At 30.5% G+C, this 23,597-nt stretch overlaps 4 protein-coding genes across 4 annotated transcripts in view; 3 read left to right on the forward strand and 1 right to left on the reverse strand.

Moving 5' to 3' along the window:
* Nucleotides 1-2,090: 2,090 nt before the first annotated feature.
* Nucleotides 2,091-9,658, reverse strand: LOC108744062 (pyridoxal-dependent decarboxylase domain-containing protein 1). Its single transcript, XM_025973769.1, has 12 exons — nt 9,446-9,658; nt 8,974-9,314; nt 7,077-7,318; nt 6,751-6,980; nt 6,551-6,622; nt 5,643-5,720; nt 5,499-5,610; nt 4,098-4,318; nt 3,901-4,044; nt 3,618-3,846; nt 3,273-3,557; nt 2,091-3,099 (listed from the first exon to the last, which is right to left on the reverse strand). The coding sequence occupies exons 1-12, from the start codon at nt 9,551-9,553 to the stop codon at nt 2,567-2,569; spliced, it is 2,595 nt and encodes an 864-aa protein (XP_025829554.1). The 5' UTR covers nt 9,554-9,658; the 3' UTR covers nt 2,091-2,566.
* Nucleotides 9,659-9,727: 69 nt separating this feature from the next.
* On the forward strand, nt 9,728-13,958 carry LOC108744128 (hexosaminidase D). Its single transcript, XM_018479737.1, has 11 exons — nt 9,728-9,922; nt 10,040-10,105; nt 10,187-10,241; nt 10,562-10,727; nt 10,797-11,017; nt 11,665-11,848; nt 11,995-12,265; nt 12,412-12,519; nt 12,576-12,746; nt 13,364-13,450; nt 13,650-13,958. Exons 2-11 carry the CDS (start codon nt 10,077-10,079, stop codon nt 13,846-13,848), a joined length of 1,491 nt encoding a protein of 496 aa, XP_018335239.1. The 5' UTR covers nt 9,728-9,922; nt 10,040-10,076; the 3' UTR covers nt 13,849-13,958.
* Nucleotides 13,959-14,590: 632 nt separating this feature from the next.
* On the forward strand, nt 14,591-20,375 carry LOC108744127 (interaptin-like). Its single transcript, XM_018479736.2, has 7 exons — nt 14,591-15,068; nt 15,988-17,047; nt 17,937-18,007; nt 18,107-18,289; nt 18,565-18,839; nt 19,104-19,305; nt 20,080-20,375. Exons 1-7 carry the CDS (start codon nt 14,682-14,684, stop codon nt 20,290-20,292), a joined length of 2,391 nt encoding a protein of 796 aa, XP_018335238.1. The 5' UTR covers nt 14,591-14,681; the 3' UTR covers nt 20,293-20,375.
* Nucleotides 20,376-20,696: 321 nt separating this feature from the next.
* LOC108744129 (E3 ubiquitin-protein ligase SMURF2) overlaps nt 20,697-23,597 on the forward strand; it is a 16,819-nt gene continuing 13,918 nt past the window's right edge. The window contains exons 1-5 of the mRNA XM_025973786.1: nt 20,697-20,823; nt 20,973-21,011; nt 21,089-21,331; nt 22,271-22,919; nt 23,142-23,170. Coding sequence (XP_025829571.1) covers nt 20,769-20,823; nt 20,973-21,011; nt 21,089-21,331; nt 22,271-22,919; nt 23,142-23,170 — 1,015 coding nt within the window. The 5' untranslated portion in view covers nt 20,697-20,768. The remainder of the gene's footprint in view (nt 20,824-20,972; nt 21,012-21,088; nt 21,332-22,270; nt 22,920-23,141; nt 23,171-23,597) is intronic.

Consider the following 23,597-nt stretch of genomic DNA (forward strand, 5'->3'; position numbering starts at 1 on the left):
ATTTGTATATTATTAATAAAACTCAGGATTCTTTGGTAAAATACAAAGTTATGACAAACATTTCCACGAGCTATTTCATTTAACGAGCGTGTATTGTAGTAGGGAACATCACCACAAAAGAAAGAAAAATAAATATCTCTTAACAAACAACTCGGCTATTTTACACAACTTATAACAAATATAACAATAATAATACTAACTTACATATTTACAATAAAATATTTTTACATAAACATTTTATTACGCTTACTGAAAATAAATATATAAAGAAAACGAAAAAGCTTTACAAAACGATATGGTTTTGAGAACTTTTTAATGGAATTATATAATTATATACCAAAAAAGAGATCTAAAATTTAAGTTTTAAAAGAATACTTACAAAAATACAGACCAGTAAATATCTATAATAACCAAATAAATGCCTAAAGTAAAAAAGCATTAAAATATTGATTCAAAGATATTTTCCTCTTTAAAATAGTTTACCCTTGAAGTATAAAAGAAAATGAATATTCAAAAATATTGATATTATTCTATTCTCCGTTCTAATATAGCATGGAATAAAAATTAAAAAAACTCCTTACAATTGAAAAAAAATTATGAACAAACTCTTAAATTATTAAATCCACTGAAAAGGCAATAGCAAATTCTACTTGTAATAATTTATGTAAGGATTCACCCGATTTAAAGAGGACAGTGTATTTAAACAGTTGTATCAAGAATAGACACCATAAAGATATATGACCCAGAATAATAAATAATAAATTAGTTTATATAATATGTGAAGCGAGAGTGCACATTTGTTGTGCTGCAAAGAAGCAATAGGGATACATAATAATGCAATAAAAATAGTGGTGACAGGCTAGAGGATGATGCAAGAGAAGATAATTGAAATATTAAGACACTTTTGTGAAAAAAACTATGAGTATATTAAAGTGATAGGGGCAAGGATAAAAGAGAAAGTAGGTGTAACTATACAATACAATTTTTTTCTTAGTCTCTCAAGATTTAACTCTCAACTCTAACATCGTTGAGGAAAATAAATTCGCAATTTTTTAACATCCGGTGGTAATTTTTGATTTTCATTTACTGGTCTCAATAACAAATACTTCAGAATGTAAACAAAACTAGTAATTGCAATAAAAATTATAAATTATTGTAAACTATTACACTACCAAGTACGAAAATTATATAAGGCTACAGATTACGATTTGCACCAGTTTTTAAATAACTAAATCCATTTTAGTGATTGCAATTATTCAAAACTATTTTTTCACAGCAACTGCAGCTGAAATTAAACTACATATATTACTGCTGTCGTTCAAAAGCTACAATACTCTCCAGTCAGTCTATCTTTTAGTTTCACATAGAAAAAGCTAGTGTAGTAACAAAAAGTATCGGTATATTAAAGCGCCAGATTAATATAATTTACTATTTACTTTCACTAAAAATTAATTGCATACAAAGCAAAGCTGTAGAACTTTTCCTATAGAATTTAAATCAAACATGAAATAATGTAAATGTACGGTTTCTTTCTTTCTTTCTTTTTATCAAGACCTGTTAATAGCAAAAGCACATTTAAATGTTTTAAATGTATATACATTAACCTTCGTTATTCCCCTGAAGTTATTATTATATATTCTATTGCAAAAATTGTCTTAAAAAAAACTTAACAAGTACCATATTTAATTAAAATTGTTTAAAAAACTGTTGCCGAACCTTTGAAAATAAATTTTGTTATTTAGCCCAAATTGTAATTTCACTATGCGTTCCGACTATGAACTACTGGCTGTGCAAAAAGAAGGNAAAGCCTATGTTCTCATACAATCGTTTATTTTTTCAAGAAAAAGAAATTAAAAAGCAAGTTTCATAATAATACCATATACAAGTCAATGGTTTGATTTTGGGTTTACCTACGAAAGGCCAAAGTATTACAAACTTTTTAAGCATAAGACAGTGGTAATTATTTTTCTTAAATTTTCAAATTTCCTTTTCAACCTTATCTGGATTTCTCCTTTACGATCATTATGAGACACGGTACATACTTTTCTTCAAAAGAATAAGTTATTTATTTAGGCAAAAAGAGAAAACTCTCTTATTTAAAGTATATTTTTCTCTAAATATTTTTCAACGAAAGCTTATTATTATTATATATCAAAAATAAGTAGTGGAAGAAAATATACATGGATATATTAACTTAAAAAAAATATTGAAGTTATTTTCACTCATCCGTACACGTACCCAAATAGCAAAATAAACGGATCTTTTGACTTGTTCAGTCAGCATAGAAAAATACTTAACTGCAAATTATTTGCTGAAAACTATTGCATATCAGTTCGAATTAAATTTTACATATTTCCAACGTGAGGCACTATATCTGCAACTTGCCCTTTGGTTAAGTCGATTCATCCGTCAGAAATACAAAAATAATATTTGAAGCAAATGAAATTTTAATATACGATATAACTTCATCATTTGCTTCAATAACTATTGTATTACAATTTGTAGTCGTAATTGGTAACCATTTTCTTTACGAAGAATTATACCCAATTCGATATTTATCAATATTTTATCGTTTTTCCTTCAGACTTTCTCTCCTATTCGCATCACCATCCCCATTTTTGCTCGTACCTTTCTTTTCGTTTACAGTTTCCATCTTTACCTCGTTAATTTTCCGATTTCCACCAACCTCTTTATCACTCTCTGATTCAACCAATCCATTAACATTATTGCTTTTAACTTCTTGAGTAGTTTCTATTCTCCCCCTCTCGTTCGATTTTAAACTAGCCTGACTTGATCCATAACTGCTCGTTCTTGAGTGACTATTACCAACTGGAACTTGTATAGATGGAGGCGGCGTTACTTTTGAACCAGTTGAGCTTGCACCGCTAGGTATCTGCATGTGGTATTTGTAAATGTTTTCGGTACTCTCGACAACACCCTGGGTAAGATTTAGGCTGCGCCCGCGCACACCTGTCTCTTTAGATTTTGGTGACCACCAGTTAACAAACGTACCTACTACAGGAACCTGTCGAAGAATACCTTCTTGCCAAATACGTTCCTCATTTTCTTTCTGAAGGTCTAACGTTGCCGTTTCAATACCTATGATAGAGAGTTCATTATAAAATAACATAAAACGATAATAAAAAACAAAAAATGTACACTCTGCATCATTGTAATTATATTATACAACTCTAAATAATGGTGTATACCATATGAAAAAAGGCATTCTTCTTAAAAGGACTAGCCATTAGTAAAACATTTATTGTATTTACCTTTCCTAACAATTTCACTCATAGAATCTAACACTCGTGAATTTTCTTCCACCGATTGTCCAACTCTTATGACAAGGTTTAGAAGTTCCTCTACATCAGACTGGGCAGTAAGCATACCAAATCTTACGCATATAAGACCATCGTTTCCTTCTCCAAGAGAAAAAGCAGAATCTGTAGAACGCAAGGCATCAACTAGTGTGGTATTTAGAGCATTCAGCTCTTCTTTAGCTTGATCAGTCAACAGTTGCTCCCAACCTTCTGGGACGTATCTAACTCCTCCCAAACCTAAACGAAACATTAAAATAATCAAGCACGAAAATAGAATAAAATATAATAATTACGCACCTGCCCAATCTGGTAATTCAACTAACCGCAACACAGGAGAACTTCGAACTAAATTTACAAAAGTTTCTTTATGCTGAACAGTAGCTATCAATATGATGATTTGTTGCTCCAAATACTCAATAAACGTCTGTATGTCCTTGCTTGTAGGTAACTGACCTGTTAAATTTTCCAAGGGACAGTACCTAAGAACAACGCCTACATTTTCAAGTTCACAAATGTCTATTGGGACCTAATGAAATACATCTAATTAAAACAAGTCAATTTCTTATAAACAATCTTATACCTGTGGAGCTTCCAACTGTAATATTTGCCCTAACCAAGTATTCAATTTGTCGTAATATGAAGGTACTCTAGTCAAGATTTCACCCTCTTTTAATTCTGGAATAAACTGAAAAACCACGCAAGTTGCGGTTGTTTCAAAAAGGAGCTGAAATTGAAATTCATTATACAATTTACCTAAAAGTCTATTTTCTAACTTACTGGAATGCTAACTGGTTTTGATATCAATTCAGAAACAGTGTAAGTGCCAGTTTCTCCACCAGGTTTCTGACTCTGAAATAACAAATCACAACAATAAATTAAGATATTTAAAAATTTAAATCGCAAAAAAAAAATAAAAATAGTGTAGAATATTAAACAATACTGAAATAAAACATTTTTTGATGTAGATGTTCTTTGATGATTGTTAGATTGAATGAAAAATCAAACTGTGCACTACTCTTGTAGCTTAATAATAAAATGCCTACTTTTATTCATATTTTAAATATACCTCCTGACATACAATAAAATGTATATTCTAATTTTATTTAAATAGTTTTGTAAAAATTGCTTTTTTGGACTAGTAAATATGCTGAAGGGAAACTACAAACCAAAAATTATATGTGTATAGATGTGCTAAAAGAAATGAAAACATTTTTAAACAATAAGCCATTAAAATGGAGTTGAAATTTATGAAAAGTCATGAGATAGACGTGACAGAAATTAGTCAATTAATACGGGAGTTTATCTCCCTTTCAGAGAGCGGAAAATTAAGGAAGAGTTGAATAGGTGATGGAATAAAAAAATAAATAGGAATGGGAAATGATAGTAAATCCTAGTTATTTTAGTTGATACAGGGACTTAAACATCAAATTACTGATTAGATAAAAACGATCATGAATAACTACAGGCCAGAAGATGCTGCAAGTGAATGAATAATAATAAAATATAATAAAAAAAATTAATAGGTAAAAGGATTAGGTATATTAACTTAAAAAAAATATTGAAGTTATTTTCACTCATCCGTACACGTACCCAAATAGCAAAATAAACGGATCTTTTGACTTGTTCAGTCAGCATAGAAAAATACTTAACTGCAAATTATTTGCTGAAAACTATTGCATATCAGTTCGAATTAAATTTTACATATTTCCAACGTGAGGCACTATATCTGCAACTTGCCCTTTGGTTAAGTCGATTCATCCGTCAGAAATACAAAAATAATATTTGAAGCAAATGAAATTTTAATATACGATATAACTTCATCATTTGCTTCAATAACTATTGTATTACAATTTGTAGTCGTAATTGGTAACCATTTTCTTTACGAAGAATTATACCCAATTCGATATTTATCAATATTTTATCGTTTTTCCTTCAGACTTTCTCTCCTATTCGCATCACCATCCCCATTTTTGCTCGTACCTTTCTTTTCGTTTACAGTTTCCATCTTTACCTCGTTAATTTTCCGATTTCCACCAACCTCTTTATCACTCTCTGATTCAACCAATCCATTAACATTATTGCTTTTAACTTCTTGAGTAGTTTCTATTCTCCCCCTCTCGTTCGATTTTAAACTAGCCTGACTTGATCCATAACTGCTCGTTCTTGAGTGACTATTACCAACTGGAACTTGTATAGATGGAGGCGGCGTTACTTTTGAACCAGTTGAGCTTGCACCGCTAGGTATCTGCATGTGGTATTTGTAAATGTTTTCGGTACTCTCGACAACACCCTGGGTAAGATTTAGGCTGCGCCCGCGCACACCTGTCTCTTTNCTACTTGTCGACTGCGTAACTGATTCGGGGAACTAGCACTTTTCGGTTCCCACAACCTATACAAAGTCTAAATTTATAGATAAGGAATCTACAATCAACTTCAAAATAACAATGGAAGAAGTAGATTTTGAATTGTTTTATAATTTATAATATTTACTGTTATTAATAAACAGGACTAATCAAGCAACTTAAAAGGGTGAAAAGTGTTTTATTTATCAATAATCAACACTGACGTTTCGCTGTTGGTATAAAGCTTCAAGTAACGAGTAAGTATTGTGCATTTTTGTATTTTATTGTAATATGAGGAAACTTTACACCAAAAGCGAAAATTCGGTGTTGATTATTGATAAAAAAACACTTTTCACCCCGTTAAGTTGCTTGATTAGTCCTGTTCATTGGTATTAGGGGAAAAATTACGAATATTTACCGTTATTATTTGATAAAACACAAATAATCACAATTAGAATGAAACAAATTTTGAAAATTTCACTGTTAAATAAATCTTACTAGAGAATTTTCAAAATTGTAAATTATCTAAGTAGTTTAATACATATTACGTGTTATTAAAACTTTCTTTTTAATTAGAATGATTGCAAACCAAACCATGAAATGTAATGTCTAGTTTTGTATGGTGCAAAGGTAAAGATTTTTAACAAAACTAAACCAATATTCCGCATTCGTCCGCTCGAAATAAAGTTGTATTTTTCTAGTGTTTAATAATTAGTTAATGTAATAATTTAACCAATTTTTTTTTAATATTACTACAACATACAATCTAAAGAAGTTTCACTTCTTACGCGTGTACACTAATACACGCTCGACCTTTTTCTCCATTTTGTCAGGTTTTAAATAAAGAAATGAAAATATCAAACAAAGAAAAAGGACCAAAAAGGATACAACCATTGGCAATCCTGGTATTCCCAACCACATACCTAATGATAGCGTAAAACTATCAGCTATAGGTGGTTTCTGAAACAACAACAAACATATATTTCATATTGAATAAAAAATAATCATACATTATTACAATAAAAAATAACAAAAACGTAGCTTTTTATGAAGGTAATATGTAACAAAATGGTTATTATAAATCATACATGACTATTAGTTTGGTGTCCTGGTAACGCCAGAGCCGCCAAAGAATGGCCCCTCAAATGCAACCATACATCATGATTTTTACAAAGTTCTTGGATCCTCGTTAAATTGTCCACATGCCCAGCAACTGGGGTTCCTGCATCAGCAACTACCACTAACGGTGTCCGACCAGCAGACACATCTTCTGTTAACATTCTTTCTAAAGCCGATACATCAATTGTGTATTGTGACCCTGAAAAAAACAAAAAAAAATTTCTAGCCATCATTAAAAAAATCCCTAATTGAATACAGAACCATTTGAGCGCCCTCTATTTTTATTTTTACTTACCGAAATGTGTATTTACAGGAACAGGTCTAACTGAAGCTAAAGGTAAACCTAATTGTTTACACAAATGTTGAACAATGCCTAAAGGACTTGCTATACTACTGTAGATTGTTGGTAACGCAGTGGTTAGTGCAAGGGCACCGTCTTCTAGATAACGAGGATATTTATAATGTAACATCATGCGTGTTATTCGCACCAAACCTTCCAATTGATCATCGTGATAAAAGGCAGATGCATCTAGAAATCTAAAAGAATAATCAAATACAGTGTCCCGAAAATATACCAACCCAAATTTTTTGAAATTTTAAAAAACCTTTCCCTTTTAATATTCATAACTATTATGAATAAATGATGAATTATAAATACAATTTTTTTATTCGTAAAACAATCCAACTTCTGTCTAATATGTATTTTAAGTATAAACAATAGGTCAGGAAATTTAGTTGATTAAATAAATTCCTTGGGTTAATGAACACGTTTTATATAAAGTACCATTAAGCAGTTATTTTATGTTTTTATTTTCCCTCTAATAAACACATTCGAAGGTTAATTAATACTTAAATTATTGCGGTATTTCGAAATTGTCAACTCATTAAAAAATCCTTTTTATCCTTGTACTAGTTAGCCACATCGAGAAAAAAACTTAGTACAAGGAAAAAAAATATAAATTCTTGCATAACTTTTTATTTTCTCAACAAAAGCGTCACATTTATTTAAATCTGCCCACTCCAAAGCTGTGTGATGCACAATGCATTCAGTGAAATAGAACATAATAACTAGTTTATTTGTTTTTCGCCTTTAAAGTTTATCTAATTTATCAATTTTTAAAAACTTTTTTACTCATTCTTTAAGAATCTTTTATAGAATGAATAAATCAATCACTCATAAGTTTAGAGTTATTAAAAACTGATCAGTGACAAAGTAAATAAATAAAAGTTAAAAGATAAAGTACAAATACACTGCTAAGAATACTTCCAATTATGTAATGTATTATTAGAAATAAAAATAACGAAGCTAGTAATTTAAGTTGATTAAACAATTAAATAAATTAAAGGATAAATAATTTAGTGAATTCAAAAATGGTGCAAAATGTACCACGCTACTTAATGATCTAATTCCGTTTATTAATGCCCATTTTCATGGTACAATTGGCACTCAAGTAAACCACTTACTAGAAGCTAAATAATTTAAAATAGCTATGAATAGGTAATACTAATTTACCATTTTCAAATGTTAATGATTTTGAGGTTTGTTAAGTAACTACACGTAATACTAACAACAAGAAAAAAAACAAAATAATTAAAAAAAAANTCACTAATTTTTGAGGGTAAAACACAATTCTTTTTGAATATCACCATTAATTAATATGATATATTTGAAAGAAATCGTTTTGATATTTGGTATAAATTATAATATATGCTGGTACAAAACGAAAAGTATTTTTACTTGTCATGTATGTTATTTTTTGTAGGTGTGGCATTTAGGATTATGTTCTGTTTGTGCAAAAAGAGCTCAAACAAATAAACATGGGAAATCTGGATTATACTTGGAGCATGTAGTAGATGTGGTGCAATATATTAAGGACAACTACCCTAATTTAAAAGTTATCATCTGGGACGATATGCTTAGAAACATCGATCTCAATGTTTTACAAGGTAAACTCAAGTCCCACGACTGACTGAATGATACACACAGTTACAATTATCTCATTTTTTGGTTTCATAAGCAGCTCCACATAAATGCAGATTGCTATTTAATGTTAAAATTCAATGGAAATACCAATTTCACAGACAAAGGCAAATCATTGGTAATAATAAATAAATATATCATTGATGATTAGAACACGATAGGTGCAACCTTGAAAATTTGGATAAATGTAAGAAAACTAAAGAATACTTGCCCAAATATATGACTTAACCATCTTGTAGTGTCTGCAGTAAATTGAGTGCTTAGTTTTTGAAGCACAGGCCTTTCTAAACTTCCAAAATAGGCCATAAGACTATATGTTGATGTTACCAATTTGGCTGTTTCATCTAACACAGGTAATATACTTGATTCTCCATCTTCATCAGTACTCAATAACCCTTCAATTATTTGCATAATCTCGTCACTTCTCTTCTGATCTGGACCCAAAAGGACACTTTGCTGAGGTGTTCCATTACTTGTGTGATTACCTTCTGTAATTTTTTCCAACCGACTAACAATTTCTGAAGCATCAATAGCAATTTCCCCTAATGAGGGCTAAAAAGGAATACTTTTAGTTTAATGAAAATAGGTACCACTAATAAATACTTATAAAATGTTACAATGTTACCATTTTTAAAACACCTTTAATGAAATTATTACTACAAAATAATAGCCAAAAAACTCACGTTTTTGGTAAGAGTTTTGCCAGCAGTTTCTTTTTGAATTTCCATAATTGTTTTTTCATTTATTACTCCATTTCTATCTTTAATCGTCAAATTAACATTATTCGCCATCGTGGCAATTTTAACTCACAACAGGAATGTCGTGTTTAATATTATTTCTTCCAATTACATACGTCCCCGTTTTTTATCTCGTTCTGTACAAACTCCAAAGCGAGATAGAAGTATGCAAAATTGTCGTTGATTTTTTGAATCGTTAATAATCAGCTGTTTACCTTTTCAATTGTCAACCAATGTTGTCAACCAATAAAAAAATAGCAAATGGACATCTAATATAAATGCAATTGTTATAAATTTAATTGCAAACAAAAATTATCCAAGGAAGCTGCACTCTCAAATAGTAGTTTTTTACAAGGCAGGAATTGACAATGAGTCGAATGCATAATATAACCTAATCTTTGATGTTTCTGACATCTATTATAGGTACGATACAAATGTTTATATTGAAAAAGTAGTTGAAATGTTGAAATTGACCAAACTGTTACAATATTTATAATGTTGATAAACTCATACATATCTTCAAAACAATATAATTTACAGCTTTATAATTTATTTTGAAAAAGTTTAACAGACCAAAATGGATACCTTGGCGTTTGGAACTCAACGGTAATACTTATTCGTTTTTATAAATATTTTAATGGCATTGTTATAATTTGCGTAAAATTAATTTAATATTATCTATTACAGATTAGTACATTTAGACTTAAAAGGTGCACCTCCCAAAATAAGTTATTTGGAAAAGGTAATAATTTGGACTTGATAAAAGTGACCTACATTTACATAAATAATCACAATGATTTGTTTACAAATTGCAGAAGTTATGTCATTTACTATTTACATTTTCATTTTATTAACTACAAACTGCATATTATGAAATTACCTACAACAATCCTCAGATTTTTTTTGTAAATATACACATTTCTTTTTGGAATATTTAAATGAGTTTCTCAAACATATATTTCATATTGAATAAAAAATAATCATACATTATTACAATAAAAAATAACAAAAACGTAGCTTTTTATGAAGGTAATATGTAACAAANATATAATTTATTTTCAGTTCCTTCCGTTTATTAAAGAAATCGGTGCTACAGGAATTCTTTTAGAATGGGAGGACACTTTTCCCTTTACTCGAGAATTGCTTCCTATTGGTGGTCTGTCACACAGTGCTCAAGCCAGTGGGGCACCTTACACATTGGAAGAAGCAAAACATTTACTAGAATTAGGTAAAATTATCTAAAAAATAACTTTAAGCATAGCTAATTTATATAAAAAAATATTGCTACATTTTAAAGCTGCTGACTGTGACCTAAGAGTGATTCCATTATTACAAACATTTGGGCATTTAGAGTATGTTTTAAAACATGAACAGTGGCGTGGTTTAAGAGAAGTTGAATCATATCCAAGTTCAATTTGTCCCAGTAATGGTGAGACAATGCCATTAATACGAAGCATGATTAAACAAATTGTTGCTTTCCATAACAACATTCAATATTTGCATATTGGAGCTGACGAGGTAAATAAAAATCAAATCCTCAATGAAAAAACGTTTATACAGCTAAAAAGAAAGCTCATGGTATTTAAAATAAACATTAAGTTGTAAAAATAACTATATCATAATAGTATTTTCAGTTTAATTAATTCTTCATTAATTGTTTGATTCACTTTTATATTATTTTAATAATTAAATCAGAATAACGAACATTTAGAAATTGCAATATCAGAAGACTTTAAAAGAGAATGAGAAAAGTACATACATTCAATATAGTTTTAAGACTACACTTCCACTCTATTGTCATCTTAAGAAATTTAAAAATATTCACCATAGCTTTTATCTTTTTACCGTCACATTCATAATGGTGTTTCTAAAATTTTACATATCATTTAGTCCAAATAAAATCACCAATGATTATATTTTATTCAGCATTCTGAAGAAAGAATCCATGGAAGACGCTTTAATTATTGTGACGAGGTAAAAGCTGTTGTGATGGCCCCTTTTGAGATCACTAATTTTTGAGGGTAAAACACAATTCTTTTTGAATATCACCATTAATTAATATGATATATTTGAAAGAAATCGTTTTGATATTTGGTATAAATTATAATATATGCTGGTACAAAACGAAAAGTATTTTTACTTGTCATGTATGTTATTTTTTGTAGGTGTGGCATTTAGGATTATGTTCTGTTTGTGCAAAAAGAGCTCAAACAAATAAACATGGGAAATCTGGATTATACTTGGAGCATGTAGTAGATGTGGTGCAATATATTAAGGACAACTACCCTAATTTAAAAGTTATCATCTGGGACGATATGCTTAGAAACATCGATCTCAATGTTTTACAAGGTAAACTCAAGTCCCACCAATACCATACATATGAAATAGAGGTAAGCTGCTCTTTTTTACGAGCTTGGTCCTGCGCACTTCTAAAGAAGCCTAAATTAATTGTTCAGATTTTCCCAATTGTTTTAAATTTAATCATTTTATCCTAGACTACTACATAGGAAATCTTGTTGAACCAATGGTATGGCATTATAACGCTTCTGACACGTTTCATTTGGGAGGCGAATTATGGGAAAAGTATAGTAACATATTCAGTAACATCTGGGCCGCTAGTGCTTTTAAGGGGGCAACAAGTAGCTGTCAAATTCTCCCGATAAATAAACATCATGTCAGCAATCACGATGCTTGGTTGTCTGAGATATCAAATCATGGAAGTAAAATTGTTAATTTCAGGGGGCTTGCATTCACTGGGTGGTCAAGGTAAAAATGTACACCAATTAAGAGTAGTATTTTATATGGCTCAGCTGATATCTATTAAAATCACGTTTAATTGGCACATATTACTTAGTTAATTACTTTAATTTTTAAAAAAAATTTGTTAAGTAAACATTTTCGATTAATGATAGGTTTGACCACTATGCCACTCTGTGCGAGCTGTTGCCATGTTCTATTCCGTCCCTCTGTTTATGTCTAAAGACTTGGTTGAATGGCGGTTTTAACACAAACATTCACAGGTAAATACTGTTAAAAGTAATATTGATGTTCCATTTTAGAAAGCATATTTTTTTAGTTCTGTAGAAAAAATGTTAGGGTACACAGACATTCCTTTACATATGGATGTCCCTATTCGTCCTTGTCCTGTTGCTCCCGGTTTGAATTTTCCAGGGTGGGAAATATTTCTTGGTTTTGAATGGTTTGCTAACATTCGAGCAAAGTACAAAAACGCAATCGATAGTGACCAGTAAGTTCTTTTTTATGAATCCAAAGTAAATGAATAGGGATAATAGAAAATACCACAAAAAGCGCGGTAAACGCCATCTGTAGTACGATGCTACATTTTAGGATTACGTATGCTCCAACAAATATATGGATATCTACTTGCTGAAACGAATCCCGGCGTAGCTAACCTCAACGTGATAGGCACGTTACCATAATCGAATAAAATAATTCGAACTGGTCTGTATTCTGTCGAAACTGCCAGACGCGGATCGCGATTTCGATCTTTTTGGATCTCATCAGCGCGTCGCAGAAAGCTCTGACAGAACACAGACCAATTTTTACCTGCTGTTTTAACAGCGCGTTTTTAGATATATTTAAATGGACCTTTTTGGATACGTAATACTAAAATGTAGCATCGTACTACAGATGGCGTTTACCGCGCCATTTGTGGTATTTTCTAAAAACGCGCTGTTAAGACAGCAGGTAAAAGTTGGTCTGTGTTCTGTCGGAGCTGTCTGCGACGCGCTGATGAGATCCAAAAAGATCGAAATCGCGATCCGTGTCTGGCAGTTTCGACAGAATACAGACCAGTTATAATTATTTTATTCGATAGGGATAATGTTTTATTCAATTTTTCAGAGTAAATACTTGGTTCAATCAATGGCAAGTATTAAATAATTACACGAATCCTATGCAGCTTGAAAGTATTCTGCCAGTATTAACTGAGTAAGTATAATTATCTGTTTTTATATAACGTTTTTACAACCACAGCTTCATTTGTATAAACTTGCAAAAAACACTTGTAATATGAGCAGCTTGTGTATAAACTTCTTGATTTCCCAGTATTATAATGGCCTTTGATATTGATGTCACAATAGCAAATTTCAACTTTTGTTGTATAAGTCAATTTTGTTTTACTTTTTAGCTTACATATTGAAATAACGTCCTTAGAGAACTATATGAAGGACCATTTGGAACAGTATTTCTTCACTCACACAATAGAAGAATTGGTTGGAACATTAATTATACCAATGAAGCAACACCTTCGACAACTAAAGTGTGAATGTGAAACACAGTTATCCATAGGCTGTAGAATTAGAGGTCATAAGAGATTCAACTTGTAAAAACTATTAGTGGCCACATTTAATTGTCCTATATAATTATTGTGATATTACAATTTATTTTTTTATAAAAAATCAGAAATAAAAATGATAAATAAATAGCACTTTTCTAATTGTTTGTTTTATATAAATAAGGTATATCTGAAGAGAAGTGGAATATTTTTATTTTATACTAAGCGATTCCCTCGAATCACCGCGAACGCCCCCCTCCCTGTTTATGTCACTGGATGGACAGGTACTAATCCCCACTTTCAATACCATAAAAAAGAAAAACTTTCTTACTTTAAATAAGTAATTGAATTGGCTTTTACTTGATGAAGTTCTAATCTATTTTTAAGTAAATACACAAATGAAACTTCCACAAATATTTATTGATCACTAGTACAGTTTCTCTACATGTAGCTTGCATATACTCACTTAAAAAAAAAACTTACAGTGTACCTGGTGATACTATAGTGATATAGATATAGTGAATAAATATTTGTGAAAAGTTTATTTTTGGATTTACTTAAAAATGCTGCTATATTGTATGAATATTCCCGAAGATACACGTTGACTTACCATTTATAATAAATTATGTACTTTGTTTCGACATTAAAGAATACTCAAACTTCAATTCTAAAAAAAGAATACAATTTAATTGATAAGCGAATGAGTGAATTTATTTCAATTCATAGCTGTAAAATTAATCTACCACTTTTGCAAATTAGAAAAATATGACACTGACAAAACGTTAAATTATAGAACCGGAAATATTAAACTTACATGTTATTTTAAGTTTAGGTATAGATGTAGAAAGTCAACAGTTTTTATGGGTTCGCGTTTTAAAGATCTTAATGCATTTTTCAAATTCTGGTGTTACTGACAATTGCTGTCAAGTTATTCTGCTCGCATCTTATTTCTTTGTGCTATTTTTTTTGACTTATACATTGAGTAAGATGAATGCTGCGTCAGATAAAAAGGTGTTAGATGGAGAGTTTCGAAAAATATTGGCCATCATTAAGCCATTTATACCATGCGTTACTAATAACCACTACTTAATGATGTATCGCATTTGGTTGGAAAAACTAAGTGATGTTGACGACATAGAAAAACTAGAAAGAAACAGATATTTGACTGAATTGTGCAGTCAAATACAAGCAGGTGTCTTAGAAGAACCTTTTACTGAAATGCCTTTCGATGGAATTCTACTTCCTTTTGACAAAATGCTGCAGTTCGCTAAGGTTTGTTGCTTGATATAGACATGTTCCTAGTAAAAAACTGTATCACTTATTAATATTTACGATTCCCTGAAAAGCAACCTTAAGGAAACCAATCTGACTCTGTACTCCTTGACAATTACTATTGCTCTCGACAATTACAGAATCAACTTTAACGGAAAGTTTATAATCTTTTTGCTGAAGTTCCAAAAAAGGGCACCCTCCGATTGACTTCAAATTAACACACTTCTTTATAGACTAGATGATGATAGTTGAAAGTATTTTTGACGATTCGAACTAGAAGGGGTTAAAAAAATCTTTTTTGTTCCGCGATGGTGGCTTGACAATACATTTGTGGAAAGGAAACTCCTTAAAGACATTCAATGTAGTTTTAATCTACAGTGCATTATTACCCTTTCCAGTTCGAGTCGCCAAAAATACTTTTAGGTATCATCAACTAGTCGGTAAAGGAGTGTGTCATAAAAATTTGAAATCAATTCTTCCGGGGTCTCTTTTCTGAACACCAGCCAATTTTTTTATTACAAATTGGATTTAAAAAGTGTGAGAACAAAATTTAAATGTAATTTACAGAAGTCTGGGGTATCATATTCAAGGGCTCGAGTTTAACATATTGTTGCACATTTTTTTTTATTTGATCTATACAAAAAAATATATCATTCTTCCCTTTACTTACTCAAAACTCTAAAATGATCCACGCATACAGTTTCGCAAACGTTACAAGTAAATAAATAATAAAAAGTATATTGCTTTGTTCCTATTTTTTCGAAAATTATGGATCAAAATAAAATTATACTATTTATTTTAAAGCAATGGATTAAATAAATTATTGAAAAGGTTTAAGGAACATTCGGAATCAATTTCGCATTTCTCCGGTGCTTCTTTCGTTTATATACCTATAACTTATTGTTAGTCTCCTCCACAGTTTCAGACCCTGACTCGCTGTTCAAATGCCGACGACAATTTCACTTTAACATTTGATAATAATTGTCAGATTGAAAATCAACTAAATAAATTGGAAGAAATATCCAGCAACACTAACCAAATTAATAGTGATATTAAATCAATGGTTACAAATAACGAGAACACCTTTAAATCACACGAGGAAAGTTTAAATGTTAACCATGATGAGATGATAAAAGAATATTTGCAAAACAACAAAACAAACGCATTAAAAAGAAGCGGCAATTCAAAGAAAAGGAAAGCTAAATTATCTATGAAACTTTCTTCTTCTAAATTAATCAACAGGAATTATCACCATGGTCATCACAAGCAAAAGTCAATATATGTAGTTCAAAAGGAGGTACACACTAAGCCTCAAACCACTGTAAATTTTAATTTAGAATCTGTGCCGGAAGAACAGAATTATTCATCAATAAAGAGTATTGAAGATACTGCAGTCCAAGTCCAAAACCAAACATTTTACAGAGAATATCCTGTTAATCAATATTTCCACCAACCAGTACCTCTTATGAATTCCTCTTATGATAACACCAATATCACATCATGTGAAGAATATGCAGTTATTAGATCTAATGAAATTGAAAAATTGATAGAAAAGTATCAAATAAACGAGGAAGCATCACCTCAAAATCAAAATTGCAATTTCTTAAATGAATACATCGAAAATTGTGAACAAAGATGTTCCCCCAGACAACAACACGTATTACAAAATTTTCCAATGGAGAACCAGCATCTTCAGATGATGGCTGAAAATGAAGAAAGTTCATGGTGTGATTTAAGCGAAGGTACTTCTTGTACTGCAAAAATTGGATCTGGTGATGGGGCAGGAGACACCCAAAATAATCTAAAACTTGCCCTAAAGTCTCATTATAATCAGGTACATGATTCTGAACTCAAAGAAAATGTAACGCAAATCTACGAAAACAGAATTTCTGACATGAACGAAATTATTAATTCTCTGAAACATGAAAACGCCATTCTGCATGAGCAGGTTGAAAATTACGAGAATCAAATAAAAATGAGTGAGTTTTCCATTATTTCAATTCATAATAAAAGTAGAACCGGAAATATTAAACTTACATGTTATTTTAAGTTTAGGTATAGATGTAGAAAGTCAACAGTTTTTATGGGTTCGCGTTTTAAAGATCTTAATGCATTTTTCAAATTCTGGTGTTACTGACAATTGCTGTCAAGTTATTCTGCTCGCATCTTATTTCTTTGTGCTATTTTTTTTGACTTATACATTGAGTAAGATGAATGCTGCGTCAGATAAAAAGGTGTTAGATGGAGAGTTTCGAAAAATATTGGCCATCATTAAGCCATTTATACCATGCGTTACTAATAACCACTACTTAATGATGTATCGCATTTGGTTGGAAAAACTAAGTGATGTTGACGACATAGAAAAACTAGAAAGAAACNGTCGAAATTCACTTTTGTGAACAATTTGTTTAATCACTTTCTTTGTATTAAAAATTGTTTGAAAAATTAAATTTAAAGGAATTGTTTGTAAATAGGTATGCAACACATCGTACACTTCAGCATAAGAAATTGCTGATAGTAACTACGTAATACTACTTTGGCCTGTGGTGACAGCACTCATAATTTCTTTTATATATTAAAGGAAAATTGCTGCACCGGCACTGTCTAAGGGTTCCATGATATTTGATCCCCCGACAACGAAATATTCCACTAACTAAATAAAAAACTGCAACAAATTAAGAGAAAATACATAAATTTATTAAATAAAATATAACATATTCTGAGAATAGGTAATTCATATTTTGTCTTAGGAATATTTTGTCGGGGAATCAAAACGCCTGATACCCCGTCGAAGTTTGAATTATATTAATACATATTACTTGGAATTCTAATTTAAAAGTTATTAGTCGTGCGCGTTTTCATTTTCAGAAAATAAAAAAGCTGAGACAAGTATTCATAATCTTTCTACTGAAGTAACTTCTTTAAAAGAAAGATTGCGGGTGAGTACATATAATGTGTACCAATTCATAATTGTTTACCGAATTAACAAAAACATATTAAAAGATCATTTTGATGTTCATATTACTATATCACTGTAGGAATTATCATCGTCTAGAGGCATGACAAGGAGAGGCGACATTGATAAGGCATCCAAATGGAAACATTCCATAATTGCCTTAAAATCTAAGTATGAATCGGTTTTAAACAAAAACGAAGAATTGAAAGACACTATAGAAAAATTAAAGTTAAAAATCGAAGAAATGGATAATGCAAAAGAGAAAGTACGTTATTCTAAATAGTTGTATATTTAAAAAGTATCTAAATACAATAAAAACATAAACTAGCCCTTCAAGCCTGAGAGGGTATCCTGCCAACCTATTTCTCCTATTTCTATAACGCTTCTTGTTCTCCTGCTCTATCTAGTACCTCCTTATTTCTAACTTTTCCTATCCACGGTATTTTTAACATCCTCCTATAACACCAGATCTCTACAGATGGCGTTTACTGCGCCATTCGTAGTATTTTCTAAAACGCACTATTTGTATTTAATGTTTAGGAACTTTTGGATCTAAAAGAAAAACTTACCGAAACGCACAAGAAAGAAATTGAAAGCTTGAGAAATAGTCATTCGTTACACTTGAAAGAATTAGATAATTCTTTTTCGAAGAAAATATTTTTGAAAGATCAGGAATGCAAAGATAGAATTGAAGAAATGAGGACAGAATATGATTCGAATGAAGCTGAATTAAAAGAAAATTTTCAAAAGGAATTAGAATTAAAAGACGCAGAGATAATCCGTTTAGATACTATGATACAGGAACAATGTTTAAGGTAAGTGTTTAATGATGTTTATAATAATAAGTTATTGTGCTCATAGTGATAAACTGACGCCTTATTTTATTTAATTAACTAATTACTTATGTAATTACAAACAATTTGGTATTCCTTCAAGGCATTAAAAGTCGTCATTAAAAGTTCCAAAAAAAGGTAACTAATCTTTAGGTTTCCATATCAATTACAACATTTAAAATATACCGCTGTTGATATTGTTGATTTGTATGAATAAAAATCCTACTTATATTAGATATTTTTTAGAATGCAAAAGGAAGTTAAATTAATTAGAAATCAGATGGAGCGGAATGCTCATTTGGTTAATGGCGATAGTCTTGACAAAATTTTATTTTTACAAAAATGTATTTTTAAAATGGAAAAACTATTCAAGAAGTCTCAAAGAGACTATGCGAAGCAAGTTGCATCTTTAAAAAATGAACTTGCAATTAAAAATAGAACTTTTGAGGTAAGTCTTGGTGGAATTGCAACTGTTTTTTTCTCTACCTAAAGGATAATATATTGGGTAAATATTCAAAAATAAAGTAGTTAAATTTAAAATACAAATCGGATTATCGATAGGAGTGATCAAATTTCAATTCATTATTTTAACAAAAAGAAAAGGACAAGAGAGAAAGTAAACAAAAAGTTATGACGAAGATTTTGTGCAATTCTTGAAAAAATTTTACCTCTGAATTCTGTTATGCCTATTCATGGTCATTTTCAATGGATTTTTTTTAATAATTTTGCGTGTTATAATGTTTACCAGATCTCTAAATCTCAATATTGAATAATTTATTGAAAAAATCCCACAGAGTATTTCTATAAAACGTGTTCTAAAAATTACCAAAAAAAAAGTACTTATAAGGGAAGTAACTGTAGATCTCAAACGTTTAAATTTAAGGTTCAAAATAGTTTTCGAGTAAGTATTGCAAAAAAAAAGTTTTTTTACCTATAGTCAAGCAAGTCAAACTAGCTGAAAATTTCACCTATAATATAATAATAAAATTAGATTACTCATAATTGCCTTAATTTTAAAATCTGAACGCTAAATACAGAATGAAACTTTTAAATTTTAGCAGTGTATGCTATGAATAGGATACAAAATTGCATAAATATATACTCGCAGTTAAACAAAAACGCAAAAAAGGGAAATTGCAATTTATTTAGACACACTGTAGATACTGAAGGCAATGAGTTATTAAATGTAGGCACCATAAACCATTTCACTTATTCATTTTAGATCCGGCTGACAAAACAGCGCACAGAATTGATAAAAAATTCAACTTGTATAAATAAAACTGAAATAGATTCATTAATAACAGATTTAGAGGAACGATACCGAGTGTTGTTGGACAGTCAGCAAACGCAAGCGTTGATAGAAAAAGAGAAAGATATGAGAACTATATCGGAGTTAAGGACGCGTTTAGCAAAATTACAAGCTGAGAAAAATTAGGATTAAAAGGTTTATTCCCTATAATACCTATAATGTGAAAGTTTATTTCAAGAATTTTATAAATTTTATTTGCATATTATCAATTATAATTTACAATGATGCGTCTATATTTTTATAATTGTATTATATTAAAAATGTTAATTTTTGAAATATATCTACATTATTTTTATTGCAAATGTTTAAATATATGGGTAAATAAAACCAAACCTATAGATAATAAGTAATTAACGGAAATTTAATTCAGAAATACATTTAGTTAATTACGAATTCACACAAAAAAAAGTTCAGTTACGAGGAGTTTATAGAACGAATCTACTACAACAATGAAAATTAGAACGTAGCTATTATAATATGAGAAAAGAGAAGGGGAAGAACACGATGCAGGTCAATATGCAGGTTGACAAATGACAATTGCAGTAAACATGGCGTCGCATAACTGGAATGCAGTGATGTGTTGACATTCAAACAATTGCAAAATGTCTAGCAACCCCGCGGGTAGAAGAAATGGGGCACAAAAAATTCGATTAACAAGTGAGTGAGCTCAAGTATCATTATTGGTTTATTTGAATTATTTTACTATTTAACTATATTTTCCGTATTAAGAAATGACCTCCGTGGGGTGTCTCCCAAACGTACTAATTTATATTATAATTACATTAATTAAAGCCTATTTATTACAGTTCTTTGTGCCCGCAATCTAGTCCGGAAAGACTTGTTCAGTGAGTGTTCTCCCCTTTTTAAATTAAAATGCTGATGAAGTTATGAGCACTTTTTATTTAACCATTTTTTATTGTAGGACTGCCAGACCCTTTCGCTAAAATATCAGTTGATGGAAGTGGTCAATGCCATTCAACAGAAACTATTAAAAATACATTGGATCCAAAATGGAATTCCCATTATGATCTGTACATAGGAAAAACTGATAACATTACAATTTCAGTTTGGAATCATCGCAAGATTCATAAAAAGCAAGGAGGGGGCTTTTTAGGCTGTGTTCGACTTGTCAACTCTCTTATTCAGAGGTTAAAAGATACCGGATGTGAGTAATTATTTTCATTGTTTTTTTACTATAAAGTTCTAAATTTATTATTCTAAGATAATCATATGCTGTTAATTAATTACTTCAAGAAGTGTACATATATGTTGATGTATATCAGTCTCCAAAATAATCCTTTGCTACATTAATTAAGTTTTCTAAATTTTCTACTATAGACTTGCAATTAATATACTATTTTTGTTATTTCCTTTCTCTTAAATTTCTACTCCTAATAATGATATCAATTAATGATCAATTTGCACTAACACTTCAAAAGAAAAAGTATTTCTTTTAAAACTACTTAAGTTTTTATAGTTACCATAAAATAGTGAAGTAACATGTGTTGTAATCGATTTTCTAGTAAACTTTTACACTCTGTTTATTGTTTAGCATTGTTATTGTGAAACATTTAATTTTGCAAGATGAAGGTGGCATATCTTTACTTACTGCTTTACTTTTATTAATGAATATTTATAAGATCATTGAGTGTATTGGATCTAATTGTAACTACATATGTTATGCTTTCTAGCTTTTCCATTAATACAGAAAAAAAGAAATAAAACTAGTTTTTCTAGAAATCATTTTTCCAAAAAAAAAATTAAACAAAATTAAAGTATACAGATAATACTGTCTGAGAAAGTTTAAAAATTGTAAACACTTTTTTAAAAAGTTCGTGTTGAGCAATTAAAAAAAAAATCATTTGCAAATATGTATAACAATTTAATACTTGTATCTCTTCTGAATACTTAGTATTGTAAATTATTATCTATAATAAACTATTTTACCTATTATTGATAGCAAACTGTTCATAAGTAGGAAACCTCCAATGTTTAAAATTAGATTTCATAAATTATAAAAAAACAGTAATAACTAAACCTGTTATTAAATATTGTATGTTGCATTTATCTATTGATGTTCTTGATATTCCTTGTTTGTTTATAGATCAACGTTTGGATTTATGTAAAGCATCCCAAGATGACAACGAACCGGTTAAGGGACAAATTATCATATCACTCCTGTCCAGAGATGGGCCTTGCGGCGGCACTCCGTTAGCTGTTGTAGGTCCTTTAGGTGAACTCAGGGGACCCGCAAATCGCGACATATCACCCAATGAAAATGATGATCTGCCTCCCGGATGGGAGGAACGCAGGACGGCCAATGGTCGTCTTTATTATGTCAATCACATGACCAGAAGCACTCAATGGCTTAAACCGCAAATGACAAGTAAAAATAGAACCTCTTTAACAAATGGTAACACACGTTCAATCAATAATCAAACAAATAATGCCAATCCAGATAATAATAACGTAAATGAGATAAGAGTTCAACAAAACGATAATACTAATGTGGAAGTTCAAACCTCAGTGACCTCTAGCAGACCTAGTTCAAGTACATCACCCACATCACCAGTCATCAGTCCTCAAAAGGAGCATGTAGTGCCTTTGCGACCTGCACCGACAGTGCCCATTGTTACTGTAGAAAATAATGTTCAAAAACCTCCATACATATCACAGCGTTCCAATAGTTTCATTCCTGCTCCAAACAAAAGCTGTAACGTGCCTACCAACGTGCCCAAACTTACCAGTCAATCGACAAATACAATTTTTGTTAACAGTAACGTTTCCAGTCCCACAAATGTAATTTTTTCCAACAATTCAAACCCTGTCAATAACTACAATTCGCCCAATAATTTAAATAATACAAGTGCATTAAGTTTCAATGGGGAAAATGTTAGCGGACCGAACACTAGTGTAAATAGTACTAATAATAATAATAACATAAATGCTGTCAATAATGGTGCCGAAAATATTGGCGGTAGTAGTAGTGGTTGTGGTAGTAGTAGTACAAGCGATGTAATTGGTGTTATCAACACTCAAAACTCTGCTATTAGTTCAGCTCAAGCGTCAAGAGCAAGTGCAAGAGAGAGGAGACAAAGGACTTCTGAAGAAAGAAGAGTTGACAGTGCCGGACGTAAACGGTCTGCTAGAAACAGGAATTCAATAGATGTATCTCAGATGACTCCATCTACAGCTTATACTGCCCACAACTCAAAATTGGATCTGCCACCCGGTTATGGTAAATTATATTTTTTTTTGGCTTTCATTTAGCTAAAGTACCTAATAAATATAGAAAATATAGATTTGGTCTATCAAAAAGAAGAAAACATAAAACTTCATTCTATACCCATCAAAATATAAAGCGAAAAATGTTCATTCAATGTTTTTTTTTTTATAAAGAGTAACTCTTCATAAAATTTATTTTTTTTTTT

The sequence above is a fragment of the Agrilus planipennis genome, unplaced genomic scaffold (assembly GCF_000699045.2).
Source record: "Agrilus planipennis isolate EAB-ADULT unplaced genomic scaffold, Apla_2.0 scaffold18, whole genome shotgun sequence".
Lineage (NCBI taxonomy): Eukaryota > Metazoa > Arthropoda > Insecta > Coleoptera > Buprestidae > Agrilus > Agrilus planipennis.